This window comes from Alexandromys fortis, unplaced genomic scaffold, assembly GCF_014885135.2.
Source record: "Alexandromys fortis isolate MF-2015 unplaced genomic scaffold, M_Fortis_MF-2015_v1.1 scaffold_299, whole genome shotgun sequence".
Classification (NCBI taxonomy): Eukaryota; Metazoa; Chordata; class Mammalia; order Rodentia; family Cricetidae; genus Alexandromys; species Alexandromys fortis.
In genome coordinates, this window is record NW_026068187.1 from 1,055,802 (window position 1) to 1,075,167 (window position 19,366).

A 19,366-nucleotide genomic window follows, 5' to 3' on the forward strand; every position below is an offset into this window, starting at 1 on the left:
CTGTATGAACAAGCATAGTGCAGTGAGAACTCACAAAAAGCAAATGCAGAGGACAAGTGTGAACTGGGGCTCAGATGTGAATCTTGCAAGTAGGAGGGAAGGTTCACAGGAAGCCTTCCTATCAGAGTTCTACTCTAGACATTTTTGCCTGAAATGATTGAAAAACTAGGATTTGCAGCAATCCTAGGAGCTTCCTGCTGGTTTGAGTTGTTCTGTTCTGTTTATGGTCTATACATAGGTTAAAAAAAATCATGGAAGAAAAAACATATAAAAGAGCTCCATTCACACAGATGTGGAAAACAAAATAACAAATTCAAGAGACTAGAGAAAAGGCAGCAGGTTTTAAGGTACCATTCTGCAGAAAAGGGTACTAGCAGAGAGAAAAGACAAGGTGTCCACAGTGCTGGACTAGTACAAGACAAGATCTCGAGAAATTCCTGGCTTTTCTTCTCATAGGTCAAGACTTCCCAAGTTCTCTGTTCTTTTAGTTTAGGATACCGAGCTTTATATAATGAATATTTGAAGCTGGAGGCTGCCCTCTTTCCTGCTTGTGGGCTCAGTCACAAAGCAAACTGCCAGCCAGAGGAGAGAATGTTCTAGGCTTTCCTGAGATCCTTAACTCTGGCGGATGTGAAATGAGTCTCATAATGAAATTGACTAAAGTTTAGCAATGGTGGTGCACGCCTTTAATCCCAACATTTGGGAGGCAAGGGCAGATGGATCTCTGTGAGTTGGAGGCCAGCCTGGTTTACAAAGTGAGGTCAGGACAGCCAGGACTGTATCACAGAGAAACTCTGTCTCGAAAACCAAAACAAAAAGCAGAAAGGAAGGAAGGAAGGAAGGAAGGAAGGAAGGAAGGAAGGAAGGAAGGAAGGAAGGAAGGAAGGAAGGAAGGAAAAAAATGACTATAACCATTTATTTCTTATACAGAGGTGGTCAAATTACTTTAATATTTTGCTGTAAAAGTAAGTAGCAACTATAAAAATAATCTATGATTTCCATCCAGCTCAGGAAAATAAAAGTGTCTTTAATTTATAGGAGAAAAGCAATAAAAAGTATTTAGTATTCTGCCCATTCCCTCAAAACTACCTAACCAGTTGTCTTGTCTCTAGGGTCAGCATCCTTTGAAGCATGAGCTCCTACCAGCAGAAGCAGCCCTTTGTGGCACCTCCTCAGCCTCAACAGCATCAAGTGAAGCAACCTTGTCAGCCTCCACCACAAGGAAAATTTGTTCCCATAACCACCACGGAGCCATGCTACACAGATGTTCCACAACCAGGAAACACTAAGATTCCAGAGCCCTTCAACACTAAAGTGCCTGAGCCAGGCTACACTGTCGTCCTTGAGCCAGACTATACCACAATGCCTGGGCCATGCACTACCAATGCGACTAAGCAAGATTATACCACAATCCCTGGGTCACATTCTACCAACATCCCTGAGCCAGATTATACCACAATGCCTGGGCCATGCTCCACCAACACCACTGAGCAAGATTATACCACAGTCCCTGGGCCATGCACTACCAATGCTACTAAGCAAGACTATACCACAATGCCTGGGTCATTGTCTACCAACATGGCTGAGCAAGACTATACCACAATGCCTGGGTCATTGTCTACCAACATGGCTGAGCAAGACTATACCACAATGCCTGGGACATGCTCAACCAACACCACTAAGCAAGACTATACCACAATGCCTGGGTCATTGTCTACCAACATGGCTGAGCAAGACTATACCACAATGCCTGGGTCATTGTCTACCAACACTGCTGAGCAAGATTATACCACAATGCCTGGGCCAGGCACTACCAACGCCACTAAGCAAGATTATACCACAATGCCTGGGTCATTGTCTACCAACATGGCTGAGCAAGACTATACCACAATGCCTGGGTCATGGTCTACCAACACTGCTGAGCAAGACTATACCACAATGCCTGGGCCAGGCACTACCAACACCACTGACCAAGATTATACCACAATTCCTGGGCCAGGCACTACCAACGCCACTAAGCAAGACTATACCACAATGCCTGGGTCATGGTCTACCAACACCACTAAGCAAGATTATACCACAATGCCTGGGCCAGGCACTACCAATGCAGCTAAGCAAGATTATACCACAATGCCTGGGCCAGGCACTACCAATGCAGCTAAGCAAGATTATACCACAATTCCTGGGCCAGGCACTACCAATGCAGCTAAGCAAGATTATACCACAATTCCTGGGCCAGGCACTACCAATGCAGCTAAGCAAGATTATACCACAATTCCTGGGCCAGGCACTACCAATGCAGCTAAGCAAGATTATACCACAATTCCTGGGCCAGGCACTACCAATGCAGCTAAGCAAGATTATACCACAATTCCTGGGCCAGGCACTACCAATGCAGCTAAGCAAGATTATACCACAATTCCTGGGCCAGGCACTACCAATGCAGCTAAGCAAGATTATACCACAATTCCTGGGCCAGGCACTACCAATGCAGCTAAGCAAGATTATACCACAATTCCTGGGCCAGGCACTACCAATGCAGCTAAGCAAGATTATACCACAATTCCTGGGCCAGGCACTACCAATGCAGCTAAGCAAGATTATACCACAATTCCTGGGCCAGGCACTACCAATGCAGCTAAGCAAGATTATACCACAATTCCTGGGCCATGCACTACCAATGCAGCTAAGCAAGATTATACCACAATTCCTGGGCCAGGCACTACCAATGCAGCTAAGCAAGATTATACCACAATTCCTGGGCCATGTACTACCAACACCACTAGGCAAGATTATACCACAGTCCCTGGGCCATGTTCTACCAACATCCCTGGGCCAGATTGTACCATGGTTCCTAGGCCATGCACTACCAATTTCTCTGAACCTGGCTTTGTGAATGTCTCTGAACCCAACTATACCAAGGTCCCTGATCAGGGCTACACCAATGTACCTGACCAGGGATATTCTAAGGTACCAGAGCCATGTCAGGCTAAGGTTACTGAGGTATACCCCACAAATGTCATTCCACAATTAACTCAGCAGAAGACAAAGCAGAAGTAACACAGTCCATAGCCAACCAGACTCTTAAAGAGCCAGCCACCTGCTGCTGAACTCCTTCCTGTCTGCTTCTTCCCCATTGTCTAGAGATCACAATCTTTTGCCACACTCTCTACTGTACCCTAAAAATAGATGCTTTGGTGTCTTTCTCTATATTATCCAAGGTATCTTTAGAGCCTCTGAGTTAAGTGGAAGATCTCAGTGCCTTGAATGTTCTTTGATTCCTCAGAGTTCATCTGAAGCAGAACTCTATGGGATTCTCTATGGGAAAAAAAGTGTGTATTTCCTGCTTTGCCTCCATTAAATTGCTTTTAAGTGCACGCTTGCCTCTGTGTGATACATGCTGAATCATTCCCACTCCTTTGCCTCCCTCTGTGAGTCAAGACTTATATCCTGACAAGGATTGGTATAGATGACATCTCATTAGCATTAACCATCACAGTGTACTCCAGGGGGCTGTAAAGACACATTAGGAGGCTCCCATGGAAGAGTCTCTAGGTATTGTATACTGGCACTCAAAGGTCCTTCTGTATCTGGCTAAGCCATACCCAACTGTTTTCTTTCCTTTTTTTTAAATATGTATTTATTTATTATGTATACAATATTCTGTCTGGGTGTATGCCTGTAGGCCAGAAGAGGGCACCAGACCCCATTACAGATGGTTGTGAGCAACCATGTGGTTGCTGGGAATTGAACTCAGGACCTTTGGAAGAGCAGACAATGCTCTTAACCTCTGAGACATCTCTCCAGCCCCCCCCCAACCATTTTCTATGCCCTAAGCTACTACCTCTCATCCTCAGTACTGCACCCCGAAGTCAGGATTCACCTTACGTGCTTTAGTACCAGTTTTCCTCTTTGTTCTCCCATTTTTCCTTTTAGTTAGCCCTGATACATACCAACCCACTCTTGCCCTGCACACCTCTGCAAACTCTCATGATGAACTACACAAATTCTACCCTCATTAACTCAGGCAACCCTCCCTTTCTCCAGACGTCCAGCATATAAGGGAGTCCTGCATCTGGGGACACGGGAGAAAAAGATGCATAGTGCACACCTCGCAGAGGTGTTTTCTCTGGCGATCATGACAGTCGGTGTCCTTGTCATACAAACATGCACACACTATGCCCTCACTCTGCTTATTCCACCCACCATTTTACTAGTCTTATCTGTCCCAGAGTAATGCACAGAACACTTTATCCAGTGATTAAAACAGGGCCTGAGTTTTAAGCAACGGCATAGAATCTCCAGTCCAGAAAAGGGAATAAGTTAGGGGAGTGCAGGTCACTGAGCTGTGAAATCCCAGGAGTGAAAGGGGGGCTAGAGGAACACTGAGTACAGCTGCTCCCTGGTTCCACGAACGAAGACAAACATGTGTTTGCCTCACACCTAGAGCTTAGCGTCCCAGCTCCCTGCTGTCTCCTACAGCCCCATCTTTGTTTCAGGAATGGCAAACAGAGAACAAGGTAATGGTGAGCCAGCTCCAGCAGCAGCAAAATATAAATTTTAGAAAAACTGCATCAGTCGCTAGGGAACAGGCTGTGTGTTAATTTCCACTGTATCAGAGGTATGAGTCAGGTGCCCAAGCAGAAGCAACGTGTTGGGCAAGTACTTCAAGTAGGTTTCCAAAGAGTTCAGGAGACACAAGGGGGGTTCAAGGAGATAAGTCACCCTCCAGATTGTCACAAGATGACGAGAAGCTGTTAGGTAGGCAGGAGAGAACGTCACCCTTCATTCCTGTTATGTACGTACGTGCAGAGGTGGCTTCACATCACGACCGGTTTCAGTGGTGGAAAAGTCTAGAGATGAGTGCAGAATGAATCACTATTAAGTAAGCTAATGCTAAGTGCAGAGGGGCAGTGTGTGCTGTGCAGCCACCGTGAATATAGAGTAAGGCACTTCCATTAATCCTATCATTTGGGGCTGCCTATTTTCAAAATATTACTATTATATATAATATATTTATAAATATATATATAATACATTTAACTTACCCGGTATATAATATGTATGCTACCTGTTAAGGTAGTTTAAAGTGTTCAGTTCTGTGGCATCGATTTGATCTGTGGTGTGTCTTTTTGTCAAAATACATGCAAATGAGATTATAAAACACAAAAATCCCTAACACTAAATTCAGCAAAATATAAATGTTGGTTCTTCCTGTCAGCTCTTCATTAATGTTCATTTTTGTCTGTCTTTCAGAAGAATTTGCATCATGTGATACTATCTCATACTTATTTTATGACTTTTATTGTGACACTTAATATATGCCCTATGAGCTATCAGTAAGCTAAAGGAAACGTGTTCTGCCCTTTCAAACCCACTCCTGGGTTCTTCAGCACAGATCCCCTGCGAGGACCCTTCTGGAGCCCTTGCTGCCAGCATTCCTGGTACCTTTCCTTTCCACAGACACTTACCTATTGCATTTCATCTGTCGTCTGTGTACACGCGTGGAGATTATGAGTGCCACGTGTGGAGGTCAGAGGACCACCTTCAGAGACAGGCTCTTACCTTCTACCATGTGGGCCCCAGAGATCAAGCTCAGGCGGTCTGCCTTGGTGACAAGTCAGCCCCTTTACCCACTGAGCTTCTCTCTGGGCCTCATTCCATCTCTACAAGCCAGTCTTCTCTTGTGGATCTGGGAAGAGCCAACAGCCACTGAGACCAGCAGCCCAAGAATTTCCAGCTCAGCCAGTAGCCAGGCCATTTCTATAAATCTCCTTCATTTTGATTAAACTGTGACAGTTCTTGTAGCGAAAGAGATTTTGCTTCTCTGGTTTCTTCCCTTCTCTACCCTATTAACCCTGTAATGGCCAAAGGAAGTGTTTACTCATTGCTTATTATTCTTTTTTCATTGTTTTTATTGAGGTATTCACTTTTTCTGCTCCCCTCTCCCCTTCCACCCTTTCCTGTGACCACCATGCCCCCTATTTACTCAGGAGATCTTGTCTTTTTCCACTTCCGTGTGGATTAGATCCGTGTATGTCTCTCTTAGGGTCCTCTTTGTTGTCTAGGTTCTCTAGGGTTGTGGGTTGTAGGCGGTTTTCTCTGGTTTATGTCTAAAAGTCAGCTATGAGTGAGTATATATTATTTGTCTTTCTGAGTCTGGGTTACCTCACTTAATGTTTTTTCTAGATCCATCTGCTTGCCTACAAATTTCAAGATGTCACTAATTTTTACCGCTGCGTAGTACTCCATTGTGTAAATGGACCACCTTTTCTTTATCCATTGTTTGGTTGAGGGGCATCTAGGTTGTTTCCAGGTTCTGGCTATTATGAATAATGCTTAACTGACTACTCCCTGGTTACCCCAGCAATGACCAACTACAAATCGTCTCCTTCCCACAGCACTTCCTGTGGAAACTGGGAGAAGGACTCCCACTATACCATATGGGCCTGACCTCTCCTCTGAGATCAGCCCTGCCCCCACCACACTGCCATCTGTCTGGCTGTGGCCAATAGTCATCTCATAACTGTCCTACTCCAAAAGATAATCTTTCCTCGGTGTCCCTAAAGAGCTCAAAACTCAAAGCCTTTCAGACCTGTTCTCTCCCACCAAGCTTGACTTCTGTGATTGGCAAACTCTCTCCTGCCCCCAGTGTTAGGCTAATGTTCAGAGTGCAAAATGCTGCTTCTGCATGAAAATCCTGAACTTCAAGCCAGCCATGTATACAGTTTGGCAACTATCAGGTTGACCTGCTGGATCTGTATCATAACTTCTACACATAAATACATGATAATTGGTCCTCCCCCTCCCCCCCCCCAGCTCTGCTTTGTTCTCTAAGTCTTTGTTTCTTCTTCCTTCTGGGGTCACAATCTCAATGGCTGATTTAAAAACAAAAAACAAACAAAAGAACCTCTATTTTCTGATTCAGGTAAAACCAAGATATGAAGCAGTTTCTAGTATGCCCGTATTTCTGACTGAGAAAAGTCTCTAGGTGGGTCTAGATCAATCACTCTTCCAGACTAATCCCCAGCTCAACTTTCATTCCAAGTTCCATCCCCTCTTCCCTGCTGTGCCCCATTGTGCGCTCATATTCACCACCGCCCTCTCCAAACTTAGGATTCCTGGATGCACATGGGATCTCTCCTGACTTGCATTGCATAATGCACATAAAGGGACCTGGCTGTCTAGTTTGGGGCTCCTCTGTCAACTCAGAGCCCAATCCACCGCCCAACAAATGACTGGAGTCATTTAATGTTGGCTAAGATGGTGAGAGGTTTATCCCTCTGCTGAATAATGCTGTGGATTTGATGACAGTGTCTGAACCACTTTCTTCTAATCAGGTACCACCTACTGAGAATGCCCTGGGGCCTGAGTCTTCCAAAACTTCACCTCTCTAAGAGCAAATTACTTTTCTTTGGGAGTGACAAAATTCCTGCAAAAGCAACTTACTACCCCATCTCAAACCTCCCCCACCTCTCTCTCTTTTTAACACACACACACACTTTTAATTAAAAAAAAAAAAAAACAAAGCAAAACAGGATTAACATGGTTTACAACCAAGCATGACAAGCCTGACAAATTGAGTTTGAAGCCTGCAACCCACATGATAGAAGGAAAGAACCAGTTCCTCCATGCTGTCCTCTGACACCGCGGCGTGTGCGCACATACACAACAAAAGAAATGTTTTAATTCTTCTTTTTATTTTTATCTCTGTGTAAGGATTGTGTATGTGATGTGTTCAAGTGGTGTCAAACAAGGGTGTTAAATCTCTTGTAGTCACAATTACAGGTGGTTGTCAGCTGCCTGATATGGGTGCTGGGAACCAATTACATGTGCTCTGGAAAAGCAGGAAGCACTCTTAACCATTGAGCCATCCCCTCAGCCCCCAAATTCTTCAAAACAACTTAATGGGGGAAGAGTTTATTTGGGTCATGATTACGGAAGGTATCACAGTGATTAAGGATGTGGGCTGGTTCCCTTGTGGTAGGAACAGGTAACAAAGCCCCTGGCACAGCAGCAAGACCAGGACGCAAAACCAAAAGAGTATATAACCTTCAAAGGCCCCTTTGGTAACCTATGCCCTACAGCTAAGCCCCACATTCCAAGAGTTCTACAGTCTCTCAAGTAGCACTGCTAGATGGGGACCCAGTGTTTAAACACTCAAGACTGTGAAAGACATTTCTCATCCCAACTCTGCTCCCACAGGACCATGACCATCCTGTAATGAGAAATGCATTTGATGTAACTTCAAATTTTCATGCAGTCTGTACTAGCTAGTTTTATGTTAACTAGACACAGCTAACTCATCAATGAGGAAGGAACCTCAGTTGAGAAAATGCCTTCATAAGATCCAGCTACAAGCCATTTGCAGGCTGAGTAAGTCATGAAGAACAAGTCTGTAACTAGTACCCCTCCATGGCCTCTGCATCAGCTCCTGCCTCCAGGTTCCTGCCCTGTTTGAGTTTCTGTGCTGACTTCCTTCAATGATAAAAAAAAAAAATTATCTGGAAGTATAAGTTTGTTGTAGGGAGGAGCAGCGGGCCGCTTCCTGCCACCCGAGAGGAGTATGGGCCCTTCATTCTGTCCCGCTTGGCTAGCTTACACCTGAAATAACCACATGGAAATTGTATTAATTAAATTGCTGCCTGGCCCATTAGCTCTAGCCTCTTCTTGGCTAATTCTTATATCTTGATTCAACCCATTTCTAATAATCTGTGTAGAACCACGAAGTCATGGCTTACGGGGAAAGATTCAGCATGTCTGACCTGGCAGCTTCATGGTGGCGGCTCTCTGTCTCTGTCCTCTTTCTCCCAGCATTCTGTTCAGTCTACTTTGTCTATCTAAGCTGCTGGCCTATCAAAAGGCCAAGGCAATCTCTTTATTTAACCAATGAAAGCAACACATACAAAGAAGATCCTCCTACACCAGTTGCTTTGGCTTTGGTGTTTCATCACAGCAATAGAAACCCTAAGACACAGTCTTAACTATTGTAACACTGTTCAAAAATAAAACATAAACAATTTCTTTTAAAACTCAAGACAATTTCTTAACTTGGAGCCTCTATAAATAAAATCAAGTTAGGCACATGCAAAAACAGAACAAAAGGGAAAACCAGATCAAAAAAGGCTGAAACTCAGTAGGGCAAACATTAAACCTTGTAGATCTCTGCCAGCATTGAATGGATGTGATGGCACCATCTCAGTTCCAAAAGGAGCCAAGTGAGGAAATGTCCCCTCACCTGTACTCACATCTACATCAAATGCATCTATTATGTTTCCATTATATGTTTTCATAAATAAGATTATTCAGTATTATTTGATATGAACAAAACTATGATGTCAATCATATACATGGAGTACGTATATATACAGATACACACACATCTATATACACACATACATATATACAGCATAAAGAGATCTCAAAGAAAAAAATTTGTTCAGAATAATATTTTAATATAATATATTTTTCATTAATGGGAGTAACAAAATAAAAATAATCAGAAAAAAACATGTCAACAGAAATAATAAGTCAAAAGTCATTAGCATGGTTACATATAGAGATGTATAAGGTTGGTTTTATATATACAAAGTGTACAAGATAGGACAATGTTGTAAAAAGACTTTTTATGAATATATAGAATCTTCCCTTTAGAGTTCACACTATGGAATCAATTTTTCCTCTACTCTTTCTGAATTTTAATTAAATTTTTACTGAGATGATTACAGTCTCACACAGATGTAAAAGAGACACTGCCAGGTTACTCCAATATTAACGGTTTTGTGTAACCAGTATTGAGAGCAATATGTTGGTATTGGTGTTCACCTAGCTTGTTCACACTCACACCTACCAAACACTAAAAGAGGCCTTGGCTCTCAGACCCAATTGATGCCAATGAAGCTCTCGCCTCCTGTATCAGTGAGGTCAAGAGGAACTGGACTCCATCTCTGCACAGAGAACCGAAACAATTCCAGTCCTACTGTGGTGGTGGCAGAGGGGGCCTGATGGAAACTATAGCTTTCACCATGCCCTCCAGGGAACACTACGTCTGTGTTTGTATAGAGCAACAGGAAATAACTCCACTGCCACTCAGCAGCCACACAGAGTCCCACCCACCTGCCGAGTGGTGCTGAGCAGGGATCCTGGACTTTTACCTGGCAGTAATAAGGCACTGTTCTCCTTAAAAATATGTAAGAGAAATCTATTTTTAAAAACACCCTAAAAGGTTTGAATAACAAAGAGAATCAATCACAGAATGTCAGAACATAACATGGAAATAGAAAGAGCAAAACCAAAAAGTGAAAATCTCAAACAAAATGCAAAGAGACGATAGCAACATGAGTGTCAATCTTCTTATCAGGAGTGTTCTGGATCCCAGCAGGCTGGAGGTGTTATCAGTCAGGTCAGTTCTTGTGCTGAGTTTCTTGGTGTACCTGAAGCTTTTAGGGCATTAGTTCTTCACTGTGAGCTGTAACACTGAGGTCTACTTTCCTATTGGGAATGATGGGATTCTTTGATATGAAAACATTTGCTTCACCATTCATAGATATGGGGAACATATACATCCAATATATATGAAATTTATTAGAATCCCTTTCAGGCTCACAGGCTGTGGTTCAGCTAGTCCAACAAAGGCTGTCTAACAAAGGCTGTCTACCATTAGAAAGTCCAAGAATCCAGTAGTTGTTCTGTCCGGGAGGCCGAATGTCTCAGCTGGTTCAGTATATTCCAAAGAACTAGGCTCTAATGCCAGTGAAGGAATGAATTTGCCAGTAAGAGCAAGAGAGCAAGCTTCCTTCTTCCCTGTACTTTATATAGGCTGTCAATAAAAGGTATGTCCCAGATTAAAGTGGATCTTCCCATCCCAAAGAATCCATATTAAATTAGGTCTTCCTACTTAAAATGATTTAATTTTAAAAAGTTCCCTCAAGAATAGCCATCACAAATGGTAAAATCTTATCAATTGAAGTGGGAGGGAGCTTATGGTACCAAACTCACCCACAACTTAAAAAAAAATAACCCATAGCTAGCTCTGAGATTTTTACTTAATAGTTTATTGTATATGAGAGAAGCATTGTCCCCATTATAGAGCTTTAAACTTTAATATATGTATATGTGTGTGTGTGTGTATGTGTGTGTGTTTTAGGAAGATTCAATTTCAACGTGCCTTTTCCAAGGGTCTTTAATGTTTGCTATCCTTCCCTATTATTTCTACCCTTCCCTGACACCCCTACCCCATTTATCCTTGCCTGTTCCTTTGTTATCTTTCCTCCCCTTTATATCACCCTCATTCTCTTTCCCTTCTTTGAACTTTTCTATGTATCCTATTAGTTGCTTAGCTTCTGCAGGTACCCAACTGAAAAACAGAAATCTAAAAGTTCAAAGTTCATTCTGAGTATTTCTGGCTCCATCCACTCTCCTGTATAAACCCCAATATTTCATTTTTTTCTGTACAGTCAAATAAAACCCCACTGTGTTTATACCACACGGCCATCATCTGTACATCAGTTGATGGAGATTTAGGCTATGCTGGCTAGTTTGAGTAAACTCGGCACAAATCTAGACATACATGGACAGGGGAATCTCAGTAGAGAAATTGTCTCATCAGATTGGTCTGTGACCTTGTCTGTGAAGGCATTTTCTTGATTGCTGATTGATGTGGGAATGCCCTAGCCCACAGCAGGTGGTATCATCCCTAAGCAGGAAGATTCTCAGACGATAAAAGATTGTGTCATGTGGTAGGTATATTTTTATCTTTTTGATAATCCACCACACTGGTTTCTACAGTAGCTTCACCAGTTTGCACTCCAAAATGAAACTAGATGAAAACTTCATCTTTCGCTGGGCTGTGGTGGCGCACGCCTTTAATCCCAGCACTCGGGAGGCAGAGGCAGGCAGATCTCTGTGAGTTTGAGACCAGCCTGGTCTACAAGAGCTAGTTCCAGGACAGGCTCCAAAACCACAGAGAAACCCTGTCTAGAAAAAACAAAAGAAAAAAGAAAATAAAACTTCATCTTTCGGTTTACATAATGCTCAAACCAAAATTGATCAAGGACCTCACATGAAACCGAATCCGCTGATTCAAGTAGGGAATATACTTCAACTTATGGCAACCAGAAAGGGCTTCCTTCTCAGAAATTAAGAACAACATTTAACAAATGGGACGGTATGGAACTAAAATGCTCTGCACAGCAAAGAGTAGCAGTCAAGTGAAAATTACAAAGGATTTTACACAGCAGACATTTTGAGAGATGTTAGAGAAAAATGGAGCAAAAGTAAAAGTAGAGATGGTATAATACAGGGAACTATTGATTTCAATAAACATAAAGAAAATATTACCACTTTGTAATTTTTAAAGTCCTCAGAACCAAGGGCAGGAGACGGGTTTATTGCATTGGCTGCAATACAACAGAAAAGAATTATGGTAAGTTCCAGGATAGGTTATAGTTTTCATTTGTCTAATTTTTTCCATATTTTAGCATATTATTTTCCCTCCTAACTCCTGCAAGATTTTTCTTACTCCCTCAATTTCATATTCTGTGTTCCCTCAAAAAAGAAAGAAGAAGAAATAAAGTAAAACAAATATGCCAATAAGATAAAGAAAAAAGTACCAAGACAAAGCCAGATGAAGCATAAAGGCCACAAGCAAACAGAAAAAAAAAACTTTTTGTGTTGACCAACTACTTCTGTGCATGGATACTGCCGTGGAGGGTGGTTGATATACCCAGTGGTACTCCACTAAAGAAAACTGATGGGGACTGCCAGGCAGGGTGGTTGATAAACTCAGTGGTACTGAAAACTTAATGGGGACTGCTGGGGAGGGTGGTTGGTATACCCAGTGGTACTCCACTGATGAAAACTGTTAGGGACTGTTGTGGAGGGTGGTTGATATACCCAGTAGTACTGGAAACTTATGGGGACTTCCAGGGAGGATGGTTGATATACCCAGTGGTATGCCACTGAAGAAGACTGATTTTTCCCTTGTCTAGCAGGTATCAGTTGCAAATAGCTCCTTGCTTAGGGATGGGAATTTGTGTCCACTGCTCCTCCTCAGTGACAGGAATTACATCAGGTTTGAAACTGTGCAGGTCTCATGCATGCTGCCATAGTCTCTGTGAGTTCATACGTACACCAGTCCTGGTGTGTCTGGAAAGCACTGTTTCCTTAGAGTCAGCCAACACCTCTGGCCCTTAAAATCTTCCTACCTCCTCTTCCACATAGATCCCTGAGCCTTGAGGAGAGGGGATTGACGAAGACATCCCATTTAGGACTGAGCGCTCCAAAGTCTCTCACTCTCCATACACTGTGAGCCTTCATATTAATTATCAGCTATTGCAAGAAGAAGCTTCCCGGATGAGGACTGAGTAATGCATCAATCTATGGTTATCTACACAGCAGTATGTCACTAGGAGTTTTTATTGTCATGCCCACTTTCATTTAACAGAATAATAGTGTTAGGTTTTCCCCTAGACCCACCACATATGTAGTCCATGTTTCTGGTCACTTCAGCAGTTTCAGTATGGGTTCCATCTCATGGAGTGGGCCTAAAAGCCAACTAAAACATGGTTAGTTTCCCCAATAACATATGCGCCACTACTATCCCAGTCTATCCTGCAGACATATTGCCATTTTTCACAATATAAATCTTCTTGATCTTTTTCATTTGTCTTTTTGTTCAAGTTAAGACTAATAAATTATATTAAATTACAAACCATGGAAGCTTTTATTGAACCTAAGTAGCCAGGAAAACAAAAGAGGTGTCAGGTAATGACTAATAAATGGTATATTTGGTCAATTTCCAATTATTCAGTTGCCATCATACCAATATCCCTATTTTCATCACACTTGTATATACTTGTTGTACAATATGTAACTTAATTTTGCTTAAAAAGATGTTTTTTTTTAAAAAATTCATAATTCCATGCTGAGGACTGGACTGATCCAAGGTTTTCTCTGAGGCCCCATGTGTGGAGAAAGAACACAATTCCTCTTCTAAAACTAGGAATAGGCTTGGCACAGCCAGTAATGGCCTGGGGCCAGAGCCTTGAGAGTGCCGTGGCTTTGGATACTGAAAACCATTTTTTTCCACCATGCTGAGCTAAGGTTGCTTATCCCAGAGCCCCTATGTGCTTCATCTATAGTATTCTTGAGATACCCTGTGTTCCTTACGCAACATTTCCTGATTTTCTTCATTCCGACTTCATCCCATTGTATGATAGTTCCTGCTAGCACTGTCCCATTTCTGCCCTGAAAATAGTGTATAAGATGCTCTTCTTAGTGAGCTACCTTGTCAGAAGACATAGCTTGCGCAGAACATAATCCCAAACTTTCGTATCCCCTCATCTCCTCGTCTTCTCTCTCAGGACCCTGTCACTGAAGGAGAAACTGCTGGTCCAGGTCATTTCTGTATTTAACAACTCACTCACTGGTTCTATTATCACATGAATAATTAAACTTAAAAAGTTTGATGAAAAAAAATCCTCAATAGGTAAACTCACTGTATTAAAATGATTTTAGATGTGAGTTTAATCCCTCATATATGTACCTCTTCCATTATACTGTAAAACCTCTCAAAAACAAAAACAAAAAAATTCCAGGAACAAGGCATTGAAGGCACTGAAGAGACATTCTTTAGCACACTCTGCAAAAGATTGTTTAAACAGACACATAAAGACCTGTGGGATGGTGAGTCACTGTGTTCTGAGAATGCCTGGCAGGCTGACAGGTGTGACTGTGGCCTCTGTCTCAGCCCCTGGGCCACTGGAGTATGCCAGGCAGCTCCAGCATTTGCTTTGGATCCCTGCTTGAAGGATTTGCTTCAGATAGTATTTAACTTGAACATTCTACCCTTAGATATTCCAGTGACTTCAGTTCTTTTGGGCCTGTCCAAAATCACCTCCTGGAAGAATATTTACAAATACCATTATCTCCTGGGTGTTCCTAATTGCTTACATTGTTTTTCTTTTTTTTTCTATAACACTAAATATAAAGTTATTCTTGTCTGTCAATTTTTTAATTATTTATAATGGATTTCTGCCTTTTCCACTAGTGTGTGTAGTCCAAATGATTCAATATCTTTGTTGGTTTTCATTGATACAACCAAATGCCAAGAATACTACCTGATGGCCTATAGATACTCAAAACTTCTTTGAATGAATAAACTGGGAGAGCCTGTTTTTTTTTTTTAATAGGGCTAAAGAAACCTGAAAATTTTCCATCATCTCCCACAGCCCACTAACTGCAAGAAGCCTCACTAACACTGAGTACACACCCCAGCAGGGAGGTTCCAGGACATGTCATTACCTGACTCTCTGTAAGTCACTCTTTCACAAGCCTGTCATGTGGCCTGCAATGGCCTGCTTGGTCTCGGGAGAGTCCATGTGTCACCATTGGGTGTTGCAATCTCCCACAGCACCGAGGCTGGGATCTTGAGGATTGAGAGCAATTTAAATGTGTTTTGAATATGACAATAGATGAACATTGAAGAAATTGGAATTTTCTTTAATGCAATCAAGAAATGACACGGAAATTATGTGCCATATTCTGACTTCATTCTTCACTATTCTATTTTGGCATTTTCATGGAGAAAGTTACGCATATGGGATTAAAATAAACAGAGAACAGGCAGCTTCTATCTGAGAAAGAATCTCTTCATATTGATTTCAAGGACGAGTCAACCAAATATGATTGTTTGCCCCGAAGAGCTTTTCTCTTAGAAAATATTGTTTGCTTACATTGAACTCCATGGTAGACCAGAAAAATTCAAGATTTTAGTATGTTTTCCTCATATTTTATATCAATTAAACTGTTTTGTTTATTTGGGGTTTCTTCATAAGAAAGTATTATTATCTTTGTTTGAATAATGGTGTAAAAAGAACAACTTTCTAGAGAATGACAACTTCTGGTAAGGAAAGAGGAAGCGAGGTGAAGCAGCCTACATCACAATGGTGAACATTGTGTGAGCTGAAACCATCTTCACAGGTTAGATAAGTGTTTCCCTAGCTTAGGAGAGAAGCTTCTCCTGAAGGAGAAACCTGTTTACACAGCCTCTCCATCATGTAAGACGTGGCTGAGCTTGAGAAAAGATTCTCTACTCACCAGGCTCGGCTGAGCTCTGTCGCATTCCCTGTGCATGCCCTTCCTAGAGTTTGTGACTTGCTCTTCAAACACCCACCACCGTGGAAAGCCACCTTGCCATTCCCCACCAATGTACTGCTCTCTCCTCAGTTCCCATCTTCCCTGTAACCATCTGCCTAAGTCTTTGCCACACTAGATAGAAAAAGTGGCTGGAATAGAAGAATCAAGTCATTTTGGACATGAAGCTCGATGGGCCTCTCACTTTACACAGCTCAAAGTTTCCCTTCTCTAATAGAGATTCCCAGCCATCACCTCTTATTTTTGTATCTTTTCTTGGAAAGGGAGTTCTCAACATTAAAGACAGGAAGAATGAAAGAAAGAGAGAGGGGAGAGGGAGGGAGGAAGGGAGAAAGGGAGGCAGGGAGAGAGGGAGGGAGGGAGGGAGGGAGGGAGGGAGGGAGGAAGGGAGGGGGGAAAGAGAGAAAGGGGGGGGGGGGGGGGGGGGGGGGGGAGGGAGGGAGGGAGGGAGGAAGGGAGGACAGAAAGAGAGACAGAAAGAGAGAGAGAGAAAATCAGTTTAAAGATTTTGTCTGTTTGCTTATTTGTTTGGGTTTTTTTTTTTCTTTACTAAGTAACAGATAAGTAGAACTATGGCCTAAATTGTTCCAATTAAAAGAGAGTAATGACATTATGCCCATTGCCTCCCAGACGAATCTGAAGCACCTCCTAGCTACCCCTTGCTCACTATAGAGCCTGATCACACCAATGCACCCATATAAACTGAGGCATCCAGATCACACCAATGCACCTATCTAAACTGGGCCTCCTGATCACACCAATGCACCCATCTAAACTGAGGCCATACTTATGATATCCATAAATCACAGTAGATTTCTGTTACCTGATTTCCTAGAATTTCCTTATTGCTCTTTCAGCCCATAGCATCCTCCCTGAAAACATCATATTTGAAGAGCGTGTTGGGGGGGTATTCTTCAGGGTTTATGCTCAGACTGTATGACTGTCAGTATGTGAAAAAGGTCACATTATTAGTTTCATCACTTAAGCTAAACCAATAAGTGGGTGAAGCACCTAGGATGAATCATGTCTGACGGGTAAGTAATGAAGATGCGGTAGCCCCAAAGGCTCCCAGTCCCTCAAGGCAGGGCTTGTTCCTTCTATAAAAAGCCAGCGTGAAGAGGATGCCACACCAGATCCCAGTGACCACACTGCCTATTCTCTGCATCCTGCACACCAGGTAAGCGTCTCTACATGGATACTTCACCATTTACTTTATGCATTTATGTAACTTTTTACTGGTGCCTCGTTTGCATTTAGGGTGTCTTTTTTTCTCCTCTTACTGAAATTTAGTTGTAGATATAAGGCAGATGAATCACCTGGATTGCAAACCGTAAAAACTTTCCCTTAAAAGTAGTCACGATTGAAGGAACTTTAGACGTAATTGGTGTGTGCCACCAGTCCTCGCTGTGTCTGTGTCTGTGTAAGAACACAAGCCTATCACACTTCTAGTGACATCATTTCTTTATCTGCAAGTTTAACGCTGAGAATTTTATTCTTTCAATAAAAGCGTTTGTTAGAGTTTGCTGTATCTGGTGTTTTGAACTGTAAAGGGTAATTTAGAGAAGGGAGAATTTTCTCTATAAAACTGCATCTCAGTTAGAAGAAAAGGAACTAAAGGCAGTACTGTGGGGGGGTCAGTGCCAGGAGACAGAGCAGGAGCTACGGCAAGATGGGAAGGCAAGAAAAATTTCCTAAGTTCTTGCTCTAGGAAAGCTGCCTAAAATTGGCAGAGCAGGTGATCTGTGGCAGTTGGGCCAGTCTGAGCAAGCAGGTGGGAGTGGAGCACCTGAGACGGAAGAGGGTGTGAGCCACATGTGCTGGCGAGGTGGTCTGGAGGACCACAGGTGTTCTACAGGTGACAAACATCTTACTTATTGCAGATGAGCAGTGGGCTGTGAGCATTTTAATATTCTTATTTTCCACATGCCGTGACATTTCCACATGGGCCAATGGCATCAGTCTCATATTCCTGCTGAAGCCCTCTGCTATGTTGCCAGCTGTGCCTTATGATAGGGAGGAAGAGGGGGGAATTGGAAAAACCAGCTAGTTTAGAACCAAACTTATCACTCTTAAGGACCCTCATGGCAAAGAACCCTCTGTGGTAGAGAGAGAAAGGAGGAGCTCTACTTCTTCATGCATTGGAAGTGGCATTGCCAGTGGTTTCTCATGAAGCCATTCCCTCTGTAAATCATCTATTCTGTTTCTAGGCCCAGCCATCTTGGAAGCATGAGTTCACACCAGCAGAAGCAGCCCTGTGCAGAACCACCTCAGCTGCATGAGCAGCAAGTGAAACAGCCTTGCCAGCCACCACCTCAGGAGCCATGTGTCTCCCAAATCAAGAAGCCATGTGACACCAAGGTTCCTGAGACCAGCCACCCCAAGGCTCCTGAGCCCTGCCACCCCAAGGCCCCTGAGCCCTGCCACCCCAAGGCCCCTGAGCCCTGCCACCCCAAGGCCCCTGAGCCCTGCCACCCCAAGGCTCCTGAACCCAGCCACCCCAAGGCCCCTGAGCCCTGCCACCCCAAGGCCCCTGAGCCCTGCCCCTCAACTGTCGCTCCAGAACTAGCGCAACAAAAGACAAAGTAAAAGTAATGTAGTCCAAAACTGCCTCGGGGAGCTAACCACAGGAGGGATGCTGAGCCCCACCCTTGCATCACAGTCCCATCTCTCATTTATACCTGAAAATAAAGTACTACGAAGCTTTTTTGCCTACATATATGAGGCCTCTGAGTCTCTGAATTCAACTGAGATCTTGGTTCCTGCACTAGTTTGTCTACTCAAAATTCTTCTGAAGAGGGACCAAGATGCAAGTGATTCGCTTCTGTGATTTCCCCATTAAAGCTCCTCCCACTCCTGACTATAAATTGTTGTCTGACTCAGTGACTTCTTCCTTTTCCTCACAAAGCAAAAGCTACTCACAGACACAGGAGAGCATACAGGGGCTTCCTTAAGTTGACACCTGACCCTGGCACTATCACCCGACCCTGGCACTAAGCAGTCCTGGCCCTGGCGGGTGGATGCTCTTCCCACTGAGGATGCCTAGGGTGCCAGAGGAATGTTATGTAATGCCATCAGAGGCTTTTGCTTTGGACAAGTGGGACTAGAGGAGGCTTCTCCTCTTACAACTCCAAGAGTCATTCTGGAGTTTAATTAGTACCTGACCAAGCTAAATCTGACATATCTAAACCAAGTGCTCTGTCCCCAAAATAGG

The 19,366-nt window shown here is 43.1% G+C and overlaps 2 protein-coding genes across 2 annotated transcripts; both read left to right on the forward strand.

The window, feature by feature from the left end:
- Window positions 1–1,128: 1,128 nt before the first annotated feature.
- LOC126492771 (mucin-5AC-like) lies at window positions 1,129–3,060 on the forward strand. The gene has a single exon (XM_050129346.1). It carries the CDS (start codon window positions 1,132–1,134, stop codon window positions 3,058–3,060), a length of 1,929 nt encoding a protein of 642 aa, XP_049985303.1. The 5' UTR covers window positions 1,129–1,131.
- Window positions 3,061–18,381: 15,321 nt separating this feature from the next.
- On the forward strand, window positions 18,382–18,741 carry LOC126492778 (cornifin-B-like). The gene is made up of 2 exons (XM_050129354.1): window positions 18,382–18,480; window positions 18,571–18,741. The coding sequence occupies exons 1-2, from the start codon at window positions 18,382–18,384 to the stop codon at window positions 18,739–18,741; spliced, it is 270 nt and encodes an 89-aa protein (XP_049985311.1).
- The last annotated feature ends 625 nt before the right edge of the window (window positions 18,742–19,366 follow it).

Bases quoted from the DNA above. Each gene is read 5' to 3' on its own strand.
- LOC126492771 (XM_050129346.1), top strand. From the start codon at position 1,132: ATGAGCTCCTACCAGCAGAAGCAGCCCTTTGTGGCACCTCCTCAGCCT.
- LOC126492778 (XM_050129354.1), top strand. From the start codon at position 18,382: ATGAGTTCACACCAGCAGAAGCAGCCCTGTGCAGAACCACCTCAGCTG. The intron at 18,481-18,570 runs GTCTCCCAAATC...AAGGCCCCTGAG, and splicing joins CACCACCTCAGGAGCCATGT to CCCTGCCACCCCAAGGCCCC.